This window comes from Musa acuminata, chromosome BXJ1-5, assembly GCF_036884655.1.
Source record: "Musa acuminata AAA Group cultivar baxijiao chromosome BXJ1-5, Cavendish_Baxijiao_AAA, whole genome shotgun sequence".
Taxonomy (NCBI): Eukaryota; Viridiplantae; Streptophyta; class Magnoliopsida; order Zingiberales; family Musaceae; genus Musa; species Musa acuminata.
Window position 1 is genome coordinate 18,210,091 of NC_088331.1, and position 22,868 is coordinate 18,232,958.

A 22,868-nucleotide genomic window follows, 5' to 3' on the forward strand; every position below is an offset into this window, starting at 1 on the left:
CGGCAAGAGTTACCTACCTTTTGGGCTTAATGTGATTGGTCGAGTCTCTCGAGGTTACACTAAGACGCTGATTGGATCCTGATCCCCACTAGAAGTCTGTCGGAGACTTGCGTTTCACGTGCTGAGAGTGTCGCGTGACTCGCCAGTAAAATAGTGGGAGCATATTAAGATAGAAGTTCATATCTTGATTGTTTAATTTTGCAAAATCTGTATGTTATTTATTTCTACTGCATCTTTATTTTCAGAAAATGTCGCTTTCAAATCCCTTACGTGGCATACTTTATGTCAACCGCCTCACTGGTCCAAATTATACGGATTGGCTCTGCAACTTGAGAATTGTTCTCACGGCGGAGAAAATTGTGTACGTCCTTGATACAATGATGCCTACGCCCGAGGAAGGGGCAAGCGAGGATGAGATCGCTCGTTACACGAAGTACATTGATGACTCCACTCTTGCTTAGGGTTACATGTTAGGCTCTATGACTCTTGAGTTACAGAGACAACATGAAAAGATATATGTCAGATCCATTTTATTACATGTCTGTAAACTATTTGAGGAACAGGGAAGGACTCAACGATATGAGATATCCAAGAGCCTCTTCCGCGCTAGGATGACTAAGGGGACACCGGTTCAGAACCATGTCCTAAAGATGATTGAGTGGATAGAGAAACTCACAGGTCTAGGAATGGTCCAGGTAAAGCAAAGGTTACTAAGAAAGACCCAGCAAAGGACAAAGGCCAGTGCTTCCACTGTGGCAAAGATGAGCACTGGTAGAGGAACTACAAAGAGTACCTTGCAAAGAGGGCGAAACAGAAGCTTAGAGAAGCTTCAGGTACATTCATGATCAGTCTCTATTTGTCAGACTCTTATGATAACACATGGGTAATGAATACCAGTAGTGCTTATCATATTTGCAATTCGTTACAAGTTCTAGCAAGGCCTAGGAGATTGGCGAAAGGCGAGATGGACCTCAAGATGGGCAATGGAGCAAAAGTTACTGTAGTAGCTGTTGGCGAGGTCGCTCTACATCTGCCTGGTAGAGCTATTATTGCATTAGATGCATGTTATTTTGTTCCTTCTATTATCAAAAACATTATCTCCATTTTATGTTTGACAGTTAGTAGATATAAATTAGTTTCTGAGAACAATAGTTGTTCAATATTATTAGATGGTGAGATCATCACGAAATGAACATTGAATAATGGTTTGTTTATGCTAGACACTACTCCACATATCATGAATGTAAGTGTGTCTAAGAGGAAATGAGATGAGGTGAACAGTACATACCTGTGGCATTGTAGGCTAGGTCACGTACATGAGGGAAGGATTTAAAAGTTGCTAAAGGATGGATATCTAGATCCATTCGACTATGAGTCATATGCAACTTGTGAGCCTTGCCTTCGTGGAAAACTGACCAACTTTTCATTTAGTGAAACTGGAGAGAGAGCCACTTAGCTACTGGAACTCATACATAGTGATGTATGTGGACCCATGTCAACTCATGTCATTGATGGTTACTCCTACTTCATAACCTTTACTGATAATTTCTCAATGTATAGATATGTGTACTTAATGAAGTACAAGTTCGAGGCTTTTGAGAAATTCAGAGAGTAGAAGAATGAAGTGGAGAATCAGATTAGAAAGTATATCAAGACTCTTCGATCAGATCGAGGAGGTGAGTACTTAAGTACAGAGTTTACCCAGTTCCTCAAGGACTATGGGATTTTATCCAATGGCCACCTCCTTATACATCTCAGCTCAATGGTGTGTCTGAAAGGAGGAATCGTACGCTGTTAGACATGGTACGGTCCATGATGAGTTTCGTTGACCTACCTATCTCATTCTAGGGATATGCCCTAGAGACCCCAGCTTACCTTCTGAACAGAGTTCCAACTAAGTCGATAGTGTCTATACCATATGAGATATGAAAAGGGAAAGAGCTCGATCTTAATGTTGTTAAGATTTGGGGCTGTCATGCCCACGTTAAAAGACACAACCCCAATAAGTTGGAATCAAGGACGGAGCGGTGCAAGTTCGTGGGATACCCCAAGGAAACTTGTGGGTATTATTTCTATCATCTCGAAGACCAAAAGGTCTTTGTAGCCAGGAGAGCGATGTTCCTTGAGAAGGAACACATTCTTGGCGGAGACAGTGAGAGCATGATAGAGTTAAGTGAGGTTGGAGAACCTAGCTCGAGCACCACTCTATAGCCCGAGTCTGTTCAAGTACCTAATACACAAGTTCCAACTTTACGTTGGTCCGGCAGAGTATCTCATCCTCCTGAGAGATATGTGGGACATATTAGAGAAGAGGATGTTGAGGATATTGATCCTCAGACCTACGAGGAGGCTATTATGAGTATAGACTCCGAGAAGTGGCAAGAAGTCATGAATTCTGAGATGGATTCTATGTACTCCAACAAGATTTGGAACCTAGTTGATGTGCCCGAAGGTATTGTACCCATCGGTTGCAAGTGGATCTTTAAGAAAAAAATTGGAGTAGATGGAAAGGTAGAGACCTATAAAGCAAGACTAGTGGCGAAGGGGTATCGTCAAAGGCAATGTGTTGACTATGACGAAACCTTCTCACCCGTAGCAATGCTAAAATCCGTCTAAATTTTATTGGCTATTGCAGTACACTATGATTATGAGACCTAGCAGATTGATGTGAAAATCGTATTCTTCAATGGGAACGTCGAGGAGGTGTATATGATACAACCCAAGGGATTTATGTCCAAGGACTGCCCAAATAAAGTGTACAGGTTGCTTAGATCCATTTATGGAGTAAAGCAAGCTTCCTAAAGTTAGAACATAATATTTAATGAGGCAATCATATCTTATGACTTCGTTAAGAACGAATATGAGCCTTGTGTGTACAGGTAGGTAAGTGAGAGCGCTATCACCTTCTTTGTGTTATATGTGAATGATGACATCCTGATCATTAGGAATGATGTAGAAATGCTATCCACAGTAAATGCTTGGTTATCTAAACACTTCTCCACGAAAGACTTAGGAGAAGCATCCTATATCTTAGGGATTTAGATCTATAGAGATAGATCCATGAGGATGCTTGGCTTGTCCCAGTCCAGGTACATAGGCACCATTATCAAAAGGTTTGGCATGGAAAATTCCAAGAGAGATCTCATATCGATGAGACATGGGATATCGCTTTCTAGGAGTATATCCTCAAAGACTCCTAAAGAAAGGGCAAACATGGATAGGATACCATATACATCAATAATAGGGTCTATCATGTATGTCATGCTATGTACCAGGCCTGATATAGCGCATGCTCTGAGTGTCACGAGTAGGTATCAGACGGATCCAGGCTTGGAGTATTGGAAAACAGTAAAGTGTATCCTTAAGTACTTGAGAATGACTAAGGATCTTTTACTAGTATATAGAGGTAGTAGCCTCAGGGATAAAGGCTACACGAACTCGAGTTTTCAGTCTGATGTCGATGATAGCAAGTCGAATTCGAGGTATGTGTATACTCTGAATGGAGGAGCAGTGTGCTGAAAGAGTTCCAAGCTAAATACTACTGCTGACTCGACCATAGAGGCGGAGTATATTGCTGCAGTAGAGGTAGCAAATGAGGGAGTCTGAATGAAGAAGTTCATCATAAATCTGAGAGTCGTGTTAGGTAGCAAGGAGACGATTTCCTTATATTGCGACAACAACGGGGCGATTACTCAAGTGAAGAAACCCAAGTCTCATCAGAAGTGTTCTGAGGAAGTTCCTTCTAATCAGAGAGATCATGACCCGAGGAGATGTAGGAGTAGAAAGAGTTTCATCCGAAGATTATATTGCAGATCCACTGACAAAGTCGTTGTCTCAGATTGTCTTTAAGCACCATAGGGGTCTGATGAGGATCAAACACATGAGTGATTGGCTTTAGGTCAATTGGGAGATTGCTAGTCATATGTGCCCTACAAGCTAATCACGTGAGTAATGACACGTGTGACTTGACACACAGTCTTTTTGCTTATTATATTTTGACATTTTATCACTTTATATTGACTACTGTATGTATATATCTATATATATATATATATATATGTATATATATATGTATATGTATATATATATATATATATATGTATATATATACAAGGTTTGCAATACCGTACCGTACCGGTGTTTCGACCTGGGCTTGGTACCGGTACGGTACGGTGTACCGCTACTATAACAGTGCACTGCAACAGTAAACTATACTATTGTAGTGCTACAGTCGGACCAGTACCGGATGGTCCGCGTACCGCTGGCCTGTCGGACCGGTACGTACCACCCGTACCGGGCGGTACGATTCGGTATGGCAGACCTTGTATATATGTATATGTATATATATATGTATATATATGTATATGTATATGTATATATATGTATATATATATATATATTGTGATGTCATTGGATCTGTGTAATCGAAATCGAATCGTGATGAGATCATGATAATAAGATCGATCCGCCTTTAAACACAGATCATAAATAATCCTGGTCATAGATTACTCGAGAGGGACATCGAGATAATCGGACAGACCGGTGTGCTGTATACCCGTCCATATGATGGATGCAGCTGGTCTCATAGCTGCTCGTGTAGAGACACTAGAGATGCAGTACAGGTGCTCATTGGAGAATGAGTTCATTGATTGATCCGTTTACGGAATGCTGGATGGTTAATGATACCTTATTGTCAGGCAGCGATTCCGTGATCCCAGTGGTGTATTGGGTTCTTAGACTTAAAGCACTAAGGATGTCCTGTATGAGTGCTCCACTCTTTGATACCAGACTTATAGGTTTGGATGTCCTAGATCTAGCACAACCGGTCTTCGGGAGGGGTAGTCAACCTTATAAGGGCTATTGAGTGTTGATAGAGGTTCATCCACTCTCGGTGTCATGAGAGGAATGTCCCATGTGTTCTTGCTCAGACAAATCTCTAGCCAGGGTCATTCGGATTGAGAGAGAAAGAGTTCTTCAGGAGAATTCGATTAGAGCGAGACTCGAGTAGAAACTGTATGGGTCTAATAGCATCATGCCCGGTATACGGTCTCTAGGATATTAAATAGATAAGGGACTATAGGTACTTGGTAACTGAGGACAGACAGGTCAAATGGATTGGATTCCCCTGTATCATTTGAGGACTGTGGCGTAGTGGCCTAGTACGTCCGCAGTCGATAAGTCGAGTGAATTATTATGGAGATAATAATTCACTGGGCCAGAAGGAGTTCTGACAGGTATGACTCACGGCTAACTCGATATTGGGCCTAGAGGGTTACACACATATGGTAGGCGTTGCGATGAGTAGAGGTTCGTATATGAGATATCCGCCGGAGACCCTATCTTATTGGATATCCAATAAGCCCCTAAATTATTGGATCCTATGGACGAGATCAAATAAGAGCCCATGAGAGATTATTGGATAGAGATCCACTAATCTAAGAGGCTTGGGTAGTTGGACGGAGATCCAATACCCAATATGGGAGAATCCATTAGGGTTAAGTTGACAGGGAACCTTTATAAATATGAGGGATTCAATGGTTCATAGATTAGAGCCTTTGCTTGCCTCTCCTATTCTCCTCCCCCTCTCCACCTCAGAGCAGGCCTGGAGTTTTGAGGAGGGCGCTTGACCTCATTCACCCTCTCCTAAAGATCTGCAAGGATTCAGGGATCTCCCTAGGCAACACAATCAATTATACACGCAGTTTTAAGTTTCGCAGATATTTGAACACCAATCTTCACACGACGACGAACATATCTTTGGGAAATGGGGATTTTATTTTCTGTTCTTCCGCTGCGGATGTGATGTCGCCCCCAAGATTTCCCAACACCAACTGAGGCCAAAGTAGGGTTATTTTGGGCCAAGAGAAAGGCCCATTTAGTGACCTAAAAGTTGGGTCAGGCGGTGGCACCGCTAGTGGCTCAGTCTCCGAGATAGTCTCTAAGAATATGTCAGGCGGTAATACCACCAGATTGGGCGATGGTACCGCCAGTCTAGGCGGTGGTACCGCCCAAACACAGTCTCCCAAACTGTGTCAAGCGGTGGTACCGCTTGATTGGGCAGTGGGCCTAGTGTTAGTGCTGTAGGCGATGGTACCACTAGGACCCAGGAAACCTGAGATGAAACCTTTTTTTGCTCCAATTTTGAAGTCATTTTAGGTCTATAAAAACCCCAGCTATTCTTGCATGGAGATGCAAGAATTAAGCACAAAAATTGAGTTAAAAGGGGGGAAAGAATACTTAAGAAAAATTGTGTAATCTCTCTTAGGATTCTAGAGTCCGTTCTTCCTAGTATTTAGAAAGTTCTTCTAAAGGGAGAAGTAAGGTCTAAGAAAGAAATGTTGTAACGGTTCTCTCCTAAGCCTATCAAAAGGAGAAAGAGTGTAAAAGGGTAGTTGATCTTCGCCCATTGAAAGAAGATTGATAATGGAAGCCGATAGCCTCGAGTGAAGAGAAATCGAGAGTGGATGTAGGTCACGACGACCGAACAACTATAAAACCCAGTTTGCATTTACTTTAAGCTCTTTACTTTCATTGAAAACTGCTTTATTTACTTATTCACTACGCTTCCGTACGCTTTCAAGTTAACATCTTTCCGATACGGTTTTTCATCGAACGAAAGTTTTTCAAAACCGTGATTTTAATGAAAACACTAATTCACCCCCCCCCCCTCTCAGTGCTGACTCGATCCTAACAATTATTATCAGAGTCACGTTTTTTTCTCGTTTGGTTTTACACCCAAGAGAACTGGCTCTTTTCAGCTTTCAAGAGAGTCACTCTATCATTCGTCCTCCTATATTCAATAGGACGGACTACACTTATTTGAAAACTCGGATGAGAGTTTTCTTGCTTTCATTGAACCACGATTTATGAAATATCATTGAAATGGTTTTCAAAAGTCTTTTAATCCAATGAACGAGTAGAATGATTAGGAAAAGAAATTTTTTTCTTTAAATACAAAAACTATGAATGCTTTATTTTGCGCCTTAGATAAAAATGAATTCAATCGAGTTTCTATTTACGAAATGACTTATGAGATTTGACACACTCTTGAAATCACACACGAAGGCACTAGTAGAGTTAAAGATTCGAAGATTAATCTTTTGATGCATGATTTTGAATTGTTTCATATGAAACCAAGCGAAACCATTGGAGACATGTACACCCGTTTTACAAATGTCGTCAATGGTTTAAAAGCTCTTGGCAAATGTTTTTCGAATCTTGAACTTGTTAATAAAGTTTTACGATCTCTTTCTAAAAATTAGGATTTGAAAGTAACTATAATACAAGAGGCAAAAGACTTAAATAAGTTTCCACTTGAAAAACTTATCGAGTCTTTAATGACATATGAAATGAGTTGTATGGCACAAAATGAACATGAGAACTACCTTCCAAAGAACAGGAAGGATTTGGCACTTAAAACTCAAGAAGATCACTCGAGCGAAAGCTCAAGTGATGATGACTTTGAACTCTTAACAATAATGCTTAAAAAGTTAATGAAACAAGAATCAAAGAATAAAAACAAACTTAAAAAGAACACAACTACTTGCTTTAAACGTAAGAAACCGAGGCACTCCAAAGATGAGTATATAAAACTGAAGAAGTTGCCAAATAAGAAGGAAGCACTCAAGGACAAATCAAGCGCATCCGAAGACGAGGAGCAAACCAACAAAGACGAGGTGAACTTTCACAATGAGGTATGTAACTCATCCAAAATGTATTTACTTTACCATGAAATTACTTAGTTCTTTCATGCTTTGATGAATTAGTTTTAAAAAATATATATTTTATCATGATAATTACATGTTTTACGATAAAGGAATAAAAATGTTAAAATTAAATGTAATTCTTATACACCAAATAAGATTAATTATATACATGTTTTAAGAAGCAATAATGTATATCTTGATGATTTTCATATTGCTTTTCGATTTTAAACAATGATACATGTTTTGATTTGGCGTAAAAAACTTGGGCATGCTTATATGAAATCAAATCACTTAAATTGAAACAAAAATTTGAGAATGCATGTTTCTTGAAAATATCTCTAAAGTTTTTCAATTTTTCAACAAGTAACTCTTAGTGATGAATCTAATTTATGTTCTCTTGAATTAAAAAAAGTGATTTTGATGATAAGTTTGGAGTTGACAAATTGAATTTGAATGAAAATTTTTCAATCGAATTATGAACTTTCTTATGATTTCTCTACTTGAGCTATCCTTTATGAGAATCAAAATATTTTTTATCTTTGATGATTCATTTTTACCATTTACTAAAGAAGAGACTTATGCAAACAAACTATGACCTTGATAATGGTTTGTAATGGTTTGAAATTGTGCATGTTATATGTTGAAGACTTGAAACAATGTTTTGGTATCATGCATACCCAAGTAATATTTATTTGAAAATTTATTGATTTGGTATCATGCCCAAAGTGATAATGATGATGACTAGGCATTTCTTACAAGAAAAATTTATGGATTGAGATTTATTTTTTATCCAAATCATTATCTTGATTTCTCGATATTTGATACTTGAGATCTTTCAATGAATCAAGATCTTGTTTTTGAACTCCCATGGTTCTTTTTGCTATTTACTAAAAAGGAGAATTATTTAAATGAATCATGATTTTTCTTGTGAATTCTTAGAATTATAACATGAGATTTTTTATGAATCAAGATCATTTACTATGATTCTTCTTTTCATTATTTGAGTCATCCAAAACGAATCATAATTTTTCTTTTGATTTTTTGATATTCACAATTTGAAATTTGGTTCATGACTCCCTTGTATTCATGAAGTGTATATCTCATCATCCAATTAATTTTTCTTAATATTCTTCATTTGATGATATGAAATTATGCATGAAATACTTCATGGTACGATGTAATGTAATTTGACATTTTGACACCATCATGATTGAAATATTTATAATTTGGAATGATGGATGCAATACTTATGATTTTTTGATGAAATGATATGAAAGTCAACAACTATCATTTTCTGAAATGATACCTTATTTCAATATGCCATATTGAAATAAGATTGATACTTTATCTTTGTCATGATTTAGAAATTGATGTAAAGAAAACAGAATTACAATATTGTATTCTTCCCTTCTTTTTAACAATGACAAAGGGGGAGAAAAATTGCTAGCTTGCACATTTCAAGGAGAAAAACTTGCTTGGAAGCAAAATTGCTAGCTTACACTTCTCAAAAAAGAAGAAAGAACTTGTTATCTTGACATCATCAAGAATTGCTAGCTTGCAATCTCAAGAGAAGCAAAAGTGCTATCTTGCCTATCTCAAGAAGCAAAACTTGCAAACTTGCATATCTCAAAAAAGAAAGCTAAATTTACAAACTTGCACAACTCAAAATTGTTACTAGCTTGTATGTTGTAAAACTTACATATGTCAAAAACTTGCTAGATGCACTTCTCTTTTTTGTTGATGACAAAGGGGGCGAAGTAATGATGATGATTTAAATCATATGTGGTATGATATATTTTTATATTTTGAAACATTATATGATTTTATGAATTTAAAGGTTCTATCAATATGGCATATTGAAAGGGGGAGTTAAGGCTAACTTCGTCATCAATTAGTTGTCATCATCAAAAAGGGGGAGATTGTTGAATCTCGGATTTTGATGATGAAAACAATTGATAATGTTATGATCTAACCTGCGTTTTGAGTGACGCGGGACTAGCTTCGATCAGGAGAGGCAAATTGATTAAAGCAAGAGGAATCATATATTGGGCCGGAGTTGAACATGTCAAAAGATTGGATGTCAAGTCGGAGGATCGATCGACGTGTCGGCAGAAGGCTTTGTGCCGTGAATTCGGGTATCGGGCCGAAGGATCGGACATTGCGCCAAGGAGATCGGAAGTTGCGAGTGTCAAGATGCCAATTGAGCAATACGCCGAAAAAGAGGACGATGCGCCGAAGGATCGAACGAAGCGCCGGAAGAACCAATGACATGTCAAACCAAGGATTGACTTACCGAATCGTACCGCCCGGTACGGGCGGTACGTACCGGTCCGATAGGTGACCGGTACGCGGACCGCCCGCTACCGGGCGGTACACCCAAAAACCCTAATATCGGGCGGTAACGGTCGAAATTTCGACCGTTACCGCCCGGTACCACTCGGTAACGGTCGATTTCGACCGGTACCACTCGGTAACGGTCGATTTCGATCGGTACCACTCGGTAACGGTCGAAATCGACCGTTACCACACTGTAGCAGTGCTACAGTGCTCCAACGGTCAAATTGACCGTTGGAGCCCTTTCTCCTCCTATTTAAACCAATCTTCTCTCCCCTATTTCATTATACTCTCTTAAACTCTCTCTCAAACCAATTTTCTCTCCCGTAATTGGTCAACGTTTGCATTGATTCATACGAAGGTCCGCAATAGACTCTCCTACAGACGGTTAGAGAAACTAGTATATGTCCATTATAACATGCGGCTAAAATTACGATGTGCTGAGTTGGATAAGGAGCCAGAGGAACCAGATATTGATCCCATTGACCTCCAATTCTACAACGAAGATTCAGAGCCAATGTTAGATTGGGTTGAAGCAGCAGAGAACCAAGAGGATCCTCTACTTGATGAGGCGGGAGATCCTCAGCGTCCTTCGCGTTTTATCACCGAGGCAATAGAAGAAGAAGAAGAAGCACAACCCCAACAGGTGGAAAATCCCCCTCGATTACAACATGGTATGAGTCAAACTGCTCGAGGAACTACCGATACCCAACGGTCACACTCGTCCGCCCAACGTGCAAAGGCAAAGGGGAAGGCAGTAGCATCAGTTGCATCGTTGGAAAGAATCGAGTCGGGCGACGAGACACCTTCACAATCACATTCTCTTTCTCGCTCGGTCCAGAGACATGATAGCAACACGGACAGCAGTGCCTCAACAGATGATGGCGGTGATACCGGGCAGTCGTTGGTCTCGTCTGCACAACTTGAGGGTGGTGAATGGACTGAGGAGCAATATTTTACACATGCCACTCAAGATTCAGATCATGGAACTCGACAAGGTACTGGTCAAGTTTATGCGCGGAAGGGAAAGGAGAAGGGGAAGGCAGTGGATGAATATGAACAAATGCGACAGAGCATACATGATATAGACACAGAAAGAGACTCATCGTATTCACAGCAATCGTATTATGGAGAATCATATGGGCAACAACAGTATGGTGATAGTTGGTCATCCTTCTCTGAGCAACAGCATGATACAGAACAACATCAATATATGCCTCAAGAGCTGCCTCGAACAAATATGATTCATGACGATCAATCTACGATCAGCACCACATTGATGCATCAATGGCATACGGTGTATCAATACACTATGTCATGGGATCAATTTCATGATTGGGTCCAACAAACGTATCATATTGATATGTATCGGATCGAGGACCCTGATCCACCACCCGTGGAGGCCCGTCGTTCGTTTTGGTGGTAGAATTAACAATCAGGTATATCTAGATATATGATTATTTAATTCATTTGAATTTTAGAGTTTATATTGTAACAAAATCGTACCGCCCGAAAAAGATATGTGATGCTATTCTTATCTAATTTACATTGATTTTGTCAAACTTATATTATTACTATATTTATTTGTAACTTGAAAACCTTATCCTAACTTTTTTTTTATTTTCAGGTATTTTCGGAGGGTTAAATCGGTGAAATCGGGTGTACCGCTCGGTACACCTCGGTATACCGGTCGGTACACCCGTACCGTACCGTACCGAGCGTGGGTCGAAACGCCGGTACGGTACGGTACGGCGAACCTTGTGTCAAACAATAGATGATTCGTACTTTGTAATAATTTGTCTAGATTGAGTTAGTTTAGGTCGTAATTGGGTTGGTTTAGAATGTAATTAAGCTAACTCTGTTGAATCTCGGAATTTGATGATGAAATTAATTGGTAAATTGTTTGATCTAATCTATATGTTGAGAAAAGTGTACAGGATTAAATACGATAGCAGTAAGACATAAAGCAGGTGTTGTGCCGGAGTCAAGATCAAGACTTCATTGGGAGTTCGAGAGTTCGTCGGAAGTTCAGACGTTCGTCGGTAGTCCTACCGGAACTGACCCAGAAGTCCAGGAGCTTGCCAAAGAAGCTCGTCGGAACTCGCCAAGAAGATCATCGTGAAGTCCAGGAGCTTGCCGGAAGTCCGCCGGAACATTGCCGAGAGATCGTCGGAAGTTCGCCGAAAGATCGCCGGAAGAACAATTGACGTACCGGAACTAGAATGCTTTGTTAAATGTCTTAATTATCATAGTTAGACAATATATTCAATTAGGATTGGGAGGTGATCCCACTAACTCAGTTAGGAGCCAATTGGGCCCTAAATAGGGCTGAATTGGGCCGGATTGAGCAGCCTATTCAGCAACTGAAATCACGATCGGCGGTGGCACCGCCTAGTGACCTAGTCTCCTAGGTGGTCTGGGTGGTGGTACCGCCGGTAGTTAATGCTGCCAACGGTGGTACCGCCCCATGTCAGGCGGTGGTACCGCTAGAGCTCGGTCTCCAAGCTCTGTTAAGCGGTCATACCGCCCAGACTAGGCGATGGTACTGCCCAGTGTCAAGTGTCAGGCGATGGTACAACCCAGTAATGGCGGTGGTACCGCTAGTACCCCAAAATCCGATGATGTGACACTTTTTGGCTCCAATTTTGAAACCATTGGGGCCTATAAATACCCTACCCTTTTCTGCATGAAAGGGTACGAAAGTATTGACATAATCTTAAATATTTGAAGTATTAAAGTATTGTAAAAGTGCTAGAGTCCTCCTCCTCCCTTTCTAAGTGTTGAGATCATTCAAGAGAGGTGTAAGGCTTGTAAGGGTTCTCTCCTAAACCCGTGAAAAGGAGAAAGAGCTGTAAAAGGTGGTTGGTCTTCACTTATTGAAGGAAGACCATTAGTGGACATCGGTGACCTCGACAGAGGAGGAATCGGAAATGGATGTAGGTCACAACGACCGAACCACTCTAAATTTTAGTTTGCTTTTCTATATATGCAATTTACATTACTGCAAACTTCCTTAAACTTCTCTTTGCAATCTTACGAAAGCTTTCACATTCAATATCTTTACGGAACGGATTGAATCAAAACGAATATTTTTTGGAATCAATGTTTTTTTCCCTGTACTAATTCACCCCCCCCCCCCTTAGTGCCGCTCTTGATCCTAACAATTGGTATCAGAGCAAGGTCACTCTCATTTGGTTTGAAACCAAAGAGAGATGGCATTTGCCGGCAATCAAGAGGGTCATTCAATTACACGTCCGCCTATATTCAATGGGACGGATTATACCTATTGGAAAACTAGAATGAGGATTTTAATTTCTATGGATTTCGAATTATGAAACATTATAGAAAATGGCTTTCAAAAGTCTTCTATTCCAATGAATGATTGGAATGAGTTGGAGAAGAAGATTTTCGCTTTAAATGTCAAGGCTATGAATGCCTTGTTTTGTGCTTTGGATAAAAACGAGTTCAATCGAGTATCGATTTGTGAAACGGTTTTTGATATTTAGCACACGTTCGAAGTTACTCACGAAGGCACTAGTAGAGTAAAGGAGTCGAAAATTAATCTTTTAGTCCATACTTATGAGTTGTTTCGAATGAAACCGAGTGAGACCATTGGAGACATGTACACCCGATTTACGGATATCATCAATAGTCTAAAAGGACTTGGTAAAAGTTTCTCAGATTTTGAACTTGTTAATAAAATCGTAAGATCCCTTCCAAAGAGTTGGGACCCTAAAGTAACGGTCATTCAAGAGGCAAAGGATTTAAATAACTTTCCTCTCGAAGAACTAATCAGGTCACTAATGACCTATGAGATGACTTATAATTCTCATGAAGAGCTTGAGAACAACCTTCCAAAAAACAGGAAGGATATGGCACTAAGAACTCAAGAAGACCACTCGAAAGAAAATTCAAGTGATGAGGACTATGATGATGACTTGGCACTCTTGACAAGAAAGTTCAAAAAATTCATAAAAAGGAATAAATTTAGAAACGACACTAAAAATAAATTTGAACCCAAGAAAGAACAAGTCATATGCTACAAATGCAAGAAGCCGGGACATTTCAAAAGCGAATGTCTCCAAGCAAAGAAGAAACAACCAAAGAAAAAACAACCAAAGAAGAAAAAGGCTCTTAAAGCAACGTGGGACGATTCAAGTGCATCTGAAGAAGAGGAGCAAACCAACACCGAGCAAGTTGCTCACTATGTGCTAATGGCTATTACAGATGAGATAAGCAGTTCATTAGATGCAAATTTATCTTTTGATGAATTACTTAGTACTTTTCATGATTTATTCGATGAATGTAAATTAGTTAGTAAAAAATATAAATTGTTAAAAAATGAGTATACTTCTCTTGTTAGTAATTTTGATAGACTAAAAATTGAGCATGATGATAGTTTATCTCCTCGCACAAAATACGATCAATTAGAAACGCTTAGAAAGGAAAACTTGCTACTCAAAGAAACTTTAGAAAAATTTGAAGTTGGTAGCAAGTCCTTGAACATTATGCTTGCCAATAAAGGTCACGTTCATAAAAGAAGTTGAATCGGATTTGTGAGTAGCTTTCACCAAAATCCAACCACCTTTATTAAAGGCCCTACCTTACATGTTTCACCCCGAAACAAATGCAACTTTTGTTGCAAATTTAGACATGTTGCGTACAAATGTTCATTTAACATATATAGTCCACATAAATTGATTTGGATTCCTAAAGGAACCTCAAATGACTCAATGCAACATGATAAGTTGTGTAGATCGATTTTTTAGGCACCCGAGGTCAAATGGGTACTTAAAATTCATTCCTTTTTGTAGAAATATTTACCATCACAAGCTAGGAGCAAGAGATGGTACCTTGATAGTGGATGCTTAAGGCATATAACCGGAGATCCATCTCAATTCTCTAAGCTCACTAGCCTAGACGAAGGATATGTTACCTTCGGATACAACAACAAGGGTAAAATCATTGGCAAAGGAATCATAGGTAACAAATCTATCTTCTTTATTAAAGATGTGTTATTGGTTGATGGCTTAAAGCATAACCTTTTGAGCATTAGTCAATTATGTGATAAAGGATACGTCATTAGATTTGAATCAAAAGCTTGCATTATTAAAAAACCACATAAAAACACATCGATGATTACCCTAAAACAAAATAATGTATACACTATCGACATTGATGATCTTTGTAATGAAATATGTTTTTCAGTTTTGAATGACGATGCTTGGCTTTGGCATAAGAGATTAGGTCATGCTAGCATGAAACTAATCTCTCAAATCTCATCTAAAGAACTTGTAAGAGGAATTCCTCATATTAAGTTCGTTAAAGACAATGAGTGTGATGCATGTCAATTAGGAAAACAAATAAAAGATAGTTTCAAACCAAAGAACCAAATAAGCACCTCTAGACCATTGCAATTAATCCATATGGACTTATTCGGACCAATTGCTACATCAAGTCTAGGAGGTAGCAAATACGCCTTTGTCATCGTGGATGATTATAGTAGATACACTCGGACTTATTTCTTGGCACACAAAAGCGATTGCTTTAGGTATTTTTCTAAGTTTTGTAAACTTGTTCAAAATGAAAAGGGTTTTATGATTTCATCAATTCGAAGTGATCATAGTGGTGAATTTCAAAACTATGATTTCCAAGATTTTTGTGAATCTAATGAATACAACCACAATTTCTCTACTCCATGAAATCCTCAACAAAATGGAGTAATAGAAAGAAAAAATAGAAACTTACAAGAAATGGCAAGAACCATGTTAAACGAACATAGCCTACCCAAATATTTTTGGGCCGAAGCCATAAATACGGCATGCTATGTCATGAATAGGGTTATAGTAAGACCATTTGTTAGAACCCTTGCAGATTCTAAACTTTGGGTTGATCTCTTTAGAGGATCGACCTCCTTGGAACTCTATAGGGGTTCCTCCCTCCAAGTTGCTGCTCAAAGGCTGCAGAAAAAATTCATCTGTTGCTTATGCAAAGAGGTGGAATACATGACTATTTATAGAGCTTCTAAACCCTAACTCCTAATAGGACTCTTACTTAAGACTCCTACTTCTAAACAACTCCTAATATGACTCCTACTTCTAACCAACTCCTAATATGACTCCTACTCAAGACTCCTATTCCTTTACAACTCCCTATTCTTCTCTAAGAAATAACCTCCTAACCCTAGCCGGCCTCTTCACCTCTTTAATAGGGGTCGGCTTAGGTAGGTTTTACATGAATATCCCTCTCAATTAGGACTCTCCTAGCTAGAGTCCTAACAGACCCGCCCTCTTCAAATCAGCCTTGTCCTCGAGGCTGACGATTCATGAATTTTGGGAATTTGATCTTCAAGTCATCATAGTTCTCCCTAGTGGCATCTTCTGTTAGTAGGTTTGCCCACTGTATTAGCAATTCAGTAGTGGATCGTCATCGTCGAGTCACGATCCGTCGATCAATAATAGCACTTGGTTGAGTCTAAAGTTCTCCTTAGGTAGTCATATTTGGTGAGTGGCTTTGGGCTGTCTCCAAGCACCTATTTACAACTTTCGTCTGGCCGTCGGTTTGTGGGTGATATGTCGTACTCCTTTTCAATTTAGTACCCTGCATATGGAATAACTTTATCCAAAATCTGCTCGTGAAGATGCAAGTAGAATTTATCATAAGCACAATGCGTCCCTTATAGTGTAATTCTTTTGAGTCCCAATTGTAATGAGACATGGGGCTTGGTGCTTCCTCCAATTTTTTTATAATCTTACTAGTATCTGAATCTTCCTGCCATTCCATCTTAATATCCTCAAGGAAGTCGCTGGTCGGAAGTGAAACGGCCGAAACTTCAACTTGCTCGGGTAGCTGCGAAAGCGCATCTGCAAGAACATTCTCTTTCCCCTTTTTGTATGTTATTTCATAATCAAATCCAAGAAGTTTTGTTACCCATTTTTGCTGCTCAGGGGATGGTATCTTTCGCTCCAAAAAGTACTTGAGGTTTTTATGGTCAGTTTTAATTTGAAATCGTCGACCAATCAAGTAGGGTCTCCACCTCGTTGCTGCGCGCACAATGACGAGCATCTCCTTATCATATGTTGACTTATTTTGATGGGAGGGAGATAATGCCTTGCTGGTGTATGCGAGTGGTCGACCATCTTGCATGAGAATGGCTCCAATTCCGACTCCAGATGTGTCAGCCTCAATAATGAAGGGTCGGTTAAAATCTGGTAGTGTTAGCACCGACGTCGTCGTCATGGCTGCCTTAAGTTTGTCGAAGGCAGCGGAGGCTCTGTCCGACCAGTGGAAGACATCTTTTTTCAGTAAGGAAGTAAGTGGTGCACTGATCTCGCCATAGTTTTTCACGAACTTACAGTAGTAGCCTGTTAAACCCAGAAAGCCATGTAGCAATTTTACGTTCCTCGGGGTAAGCCAGTTTTGCATTACTTCAATTTTAAAGGGGTCCACTGTCACACCTTCCTCTGATATGATATGCCCAAGATATTCCACCTACTATTGAAGAAAGCAAAAATTCGTAATGGTTGTTATGTGTTCAAAAGGTGGTTTTAGGTATGTCTTCTTCGCACACTCATATTTGATGATACCCGGATCAAAGGTCCAGCTTTGTAATGATTTGTGCTCCCTTTCATCTAGCAATTCATCTGCTATTGGAATAAGGTATTTGTCCTTGATGGTTATGCCATTGAGAGCTCGGTAATCAACGCATATTCGCCATGTTCCGTCCTTCTTGCGTACAAGTAGCACCGGTGAAGAATAGAGGTTGCAACTTGGCCGAATAACTCCTGTTTCGAGCATTTCTTTTACAATCATTTCTATTTCATCCTTCTGGAGATAAAGATATTGATATGGCCGAGTATTTGCTGGAGGTTTGCCTGAAAGAATCATTATATAATGATCATGCGGACGGGTAAGAGGTAGGTTGTACGGTTCGTCAAATATATCTGAAAATTCAGCAAGCAAAGGAAGTAGGTTGTACGGTTTGCTGCTCAAGTTGTATCAAAAATCTGCTGCATGCTTTATGCAAAACCTTCTCCATTTGTTGTGTGCAAATCGTCGTTATGTCGCCCCCACGTTTCCCGTTCAGTATCACCTGTGTCTCCTTACTGTAAAATTTCATAATTAGTTGCATAAAATTCCAAGAAATATCACCTAATGTCGTCAACCATTTAATTATGAGCATGGCCTCATGATCATCAAGAGGGAGAAGGAAGAAATCTGCAATTATCTCTTGGTCCTGCAGCAATAGTTTCTCTTGCGGGCGCCTACGATCACAATTCAAAATCCGTCCGTCGACGACCTTAACGTCAAACCTGCTGTAATTCTCAATAGGTAAGGCCATCTGGATAGTAACCTTACTGTTTATAAAGCTATTAGAACTGCCCGTGTCGATAAGAACAGTGATCGGTTGTTGTTTGAGAAGGCCTCTAACTTTCATCGTTTGCGGGTTTGAGTAGCCGGCTAGTGCATGTACCGTAACTTCAGTCGGTTGTGGCTCTTCTTCTGCATCTTCTTCTTTATGTTCAATGCTCTCTTCTGGATGTTCAATGACCTCTTCTTTTATTGGTTCAATCATAAGAAGTCTCCCTTTACTACAGCGATGCTCACGGCTCCACGACTCGTCACAATGCCAACATAACCCCTTCGCATATCGCTCCCGAAGCTCTTCTCTTGTTAACCTCTTTGGTGTAGAGACTTGGTCAACAATAGGGGGGGCTGAGGGCTTCAATATTACTGGTTGAGGAGCGACCCTAGTCCTCCGAGCTTCATGATTCAATTGCTCCTCTTGATGTCGTGCGAAAGAGATGGCTGCCATAAGCGTATACGGTTGTCGCGCTTTAACTTCTCCTCGGATCTCTGGCTTCAAGCCCTCAATAAAGGTCCTCAATAGCTGTTTTTGAGACCAATCATGAGTTCGATTAGATAACCTTTCAAACTTGGTTTGGTACTCCTGAATGGTGGAGGTTTGTCGGATCTTTGCTAGTTGTCCGTCAATATTCTCGTAATCGGTTGGTCTGAAGCGAATCAGCAGTCCTTCTTTGAATTGTCGCCATGAAAGGACTCCATAAGTATGTTCAAACCAATCAAACCATTGTATAGCATCCCCTTCAAGATGTATAGCTGCAATTTTCACCATAGATGCATCCGCGGTTTTATGGTACCGAAAATATCGCTCCGCGCGCGAGATCCAACCAATCGGGTCTCCTTCTTCCCATCTAGGGAAATCCACTCTCATGCATGAATAGTTGGGGTTGGTCATAGAGCTTCCCCTCTCTTGGAAGTCATATCTTTGGGCTTGGTGCGATTGGGCAAAGCTCTCTCCTTGATGTGATTTCTTCGGGCTTAGTGGTCGGCCCAATCTGAGTTCGATAAACAGCGTCTGAATCTTATCCTCCATTCGCGCCTCAAAGGCTTCGAATTTAGCATTAATTACCTCCTCAAATGCCATAGTATATGCCGCCAAATCTGTGATGTTAAGATCTCTCTTTTGTTGTCGGGTTAAAGGCATGTATTGGTTAATGGGTGAACTAACCTTCTTTTTAGGCTTACAAATCAAATAACTTAGTAATGGTACTTTTCTTAGTCAAACAAAATATACATTAGACTTGTTAAAACGGTTTAATATGGATAGTTCAAAGGCTATCAATACTCCTATAAGTACCTCCACTAAGTTAGACATTGACGAAAATGAAGAAAGCTTTTATTAAAAAGTTTATAGAGGTATGATAGGTAGTTTACTATACCTCACCGCAACAAGACCGGATATCATATTTAGCCTAGGACTTTGTGCTATGTTTCAATCTAATCGTAAGCTATCTCATCTTAAAGTAGTTAAAAGAATTTTTATATATCTTAAAGGATCTACTAATTTATGATTATGGTATCCAAAATCCGAAAACTTTGAATTAATTGTTTATGTTGATGTGGATTTTGGTGGATGTAGATTAGATAGAAAAAGCACATATGGAACATATCAATTCTTAGGACATGCACTTGTCTCTTGGTCTTCCAAGAAACAAAACTCGGTTGCCCCATCTACAACCGAAGCCGAATACATGGCAGCTAGTGCATGTTGTGCACAAGTCGTATGGATGAAAAATACATTAGAAGATTATAGAATTTATCTTAAAAATATTCTCATAAAATGTGATAACATAAATACAATATGTTTAACAAAAAATCCTATTCAACACTCTAGAACTAAACATATTGACACTAGGCATCACTTTATATGAGATCATGTTAATAATCATGATGTAATCTTAGAATTCATTAATACGAAATATTAATTGGTCGATATCTTTACAAAACCTTTAAATGAAGAACAATTTGATTTCATTATAAGAGAGATAGGCTTGTTAAACTGTCCGAATGCATGAGTTGTTATATTTTTTTTTCGGACTATCTTTATGTATTTTATGAATGGAGCTTTCATGAATTTATGTCGTATCAAGTTTACTTCATACCCTTGCTCCATCACGTAATGATGTTTGAAACATTTAGTCCCTTCACCGAATGAACCTATAGACAAATGTCAATGCATCTTTCACGGATTTCATTATTATGAATTCTTATTGAGAAATGGATTTAATGAAGTTTTATTCATGGATTTCTTTTTATCCTTTATCATGAACTCTTCCTTACTCTTCTTATGAAAGAAGAAGTTTTATGAATTTTTAGTATGTGATTATCACTTGCAAGAATGGGGATTTCATCCTTTCCATAAATCCCTTCTCTTTGTTAAAATTGAAGCATGATTTAATGAAACTCATTTATTGTTTTTAACTTGATTCAAATCATTTCACAAATTTGGTTCTTAGTGGATTCCCTCCTTACCTTCCTTCTTCTTCCTCATGCAAAGTTTTGATGATAAAGGGGGAGAAGTTAATGGAATCTCTCTCTTTAATGTTGAGAACTTTTGAATGTTACCATGCAACAATGCAATATCGATTGGATAAATTAGTATGAACTTGCTTGAATTTTTACCACACTTGCATTGTTGAATTATTCTCCTTTTTATTGATGACAAAGGGGGAGAAAAATATCAAAATATGATAAATTGATGATAAATTGGCATTGTAAATGTATGCAATGTATCTTATCGTAAATACTTATCATAAATATACTTGTATGTTTTGCAAATGCTTGAAACATAACACATCACAAATGCTTAAAACATATCAAAATATATTTCATATGCATTGTAGATATTTGAAATGTTTCATAAATACTTGATAATTGTCTATCATATGGTATCATAAGCTTAACTTACAATTTACAATTGATACCATGGAATGATGAATTGTTATCCTTGTCATCTTGCTATATTTCAAATTTGTATCATACTTGAAAATGATAATTGTCTATCATCATTGGACTTGAAAATGAATATCAAGCCTTGACATCATTTTTTATGTAGCATCGTATTTTGAATTGGTAAATCATGATAAGTATCATGATGTGCATGCTGATAAGTTTAAATGAACTTAACTTATCAGTTTGATGCTTGAATTCAAGAATGAATTTTCTCAAGTATGGCATATAGATAGGGGGATTTGAGGTTAACTTCGTCATCAATTTATTGTCATCATAAAAAAGGGGGAGATTGTTGATTCTCGGATTTTGATAATGAAATCAATTGATAAATTGTTTGATCTAATCTATATGTTGAGAAAAGTGTGCAGAATTAACTACGATAGCAGTAAGACATAAAGCAGGTGTTGTGCCGGAGTCGAGATCGAGACTTCGTTGGGAGTTCGAGAGTTCGTCGGAAGTCCGGACGTTCGTCGGTAGTCCTGCCGGAACTAACCCAGAAGTCTAGGAGCTTGCCAAAGAAGCTCATTGGAACTTGCCAAGAAGATCGTCGTAAAGTCCAGGAGCTTACCAGAACTCCGTCGGAACATTGCCGAGAGATCGTCGGAAGTTCGTCCGAAGCTCGTCGGAAGAACAATTGACGTACCGGAACTAGAATGCTTTGTTAAATGTCTTAATTATCGTAGTTAGGCAGTAAATTGAGTTAGGATTGGGAGGTGATCCCACTAACTCAATTAGGGGCCAATTGGGCCCTAAATAGAGTTGAATTTGGCCAGATTGAACAGCCTATTTAGCACCTGAAATTACGACCGGCGGTGGCACTGCTTGATGACCTAGTCTCCCAAGTGGTATGGGCGGTGGTACCGTCGGCAGTTAATGCTGCCAGCGGTGGTACCGCCCTTGTCAAGCAGTGGTACCGCTAGAGCTCGGTCTCCGAGCTCTGTCAGGCGATCGTACCGCCCAGACTGGGCAGTGGTACCGCCCAGTGTCAAGTGTCAGGCGGTGGTACCGCCCAATAATGGCAGTGGTACCGCTAGTACCCCGAAATCCGGGGATGTGACACTTTTTGGCTCCAATTTTGAAGTCATTGGGGCCTATAAATATCCCATCCTTTTCTACATGAAAGGGTATGAAAGTATTGGCATAATCTTGAATCTTTGAAGTGTTAAAGTGTTGTAAAAGTGCTAGAGTCCTCCTCCTCCCTTTTGAGATCATTCAAGAGAAGTGTGAGGCTTATAAGGGTTCTCTCCTAAACCCGTGAAAAGGAGAAAGAGCTGTAAAAGGTAGTTGGTCTTCGCCTATTGAAGGAAGACCATTAGTGGACGTCGGTGACCTCGACGGAGGAGGAATCGGAAGTGAATGTAGGTCACAACGACCGAACCACTCTAAATTCTGGTTTGCTTTTCTATTTGTGCAATTTACATTACTGCAAACTTCCTTAACCTTCTCTTTGCACTCTTACGAAAGCTTTCACGTTCAATATCTTTACGAAACGGATTAAATCGAAACGAATAT

At 39.3% G+C, this 22,868-nt stretch overlaps 2 protein-coding genes across 3 annotated transcripts in view; one reads left to right on the forward strand and one right to left on the reverse strand.

The window, feature by feature from the left end:
* The window catches only part of LOC103972916 (GCN5-related N-acetyltransferase 4, chloroplastic), a 45,420-nt gene that overhangs the window by 17,092 nt on the left and 5,460 nt on the right, over positions 1-22,868 (reverse strand). The gene's annotated exons all lie outside the window — the stretch shown is intronic.
* On the forward strand, positions 10,205-11,803 carry LOC135675011 (uncharacterized). Its single transcript, XM_065185275.1, has 2 exons — positions 10,205-11,479; positions 11,668-11,803. The coding sequence occupies exon 1, from the start codon at positions 10,459-10,461 to the stop codon at positions 11,464-11,466; it is 1,008 nt and encodes a 335-aa protein (XP_065041347.1). The 5' UTR covers positions 10,205-10,458; the 3' UTR covers positions 11,467-11,479; positions 11,668-11,803.

What these genes read in the sequence shown, in the direction of transcription:
- LOC135675011 (XM_065185275.1), top strand. Translation starts at nt 10,459, where the DNA reads ATGCGGCTAAAATTACGATGTGCTGAGTTGGATAAGGAGCCAGAGGAA.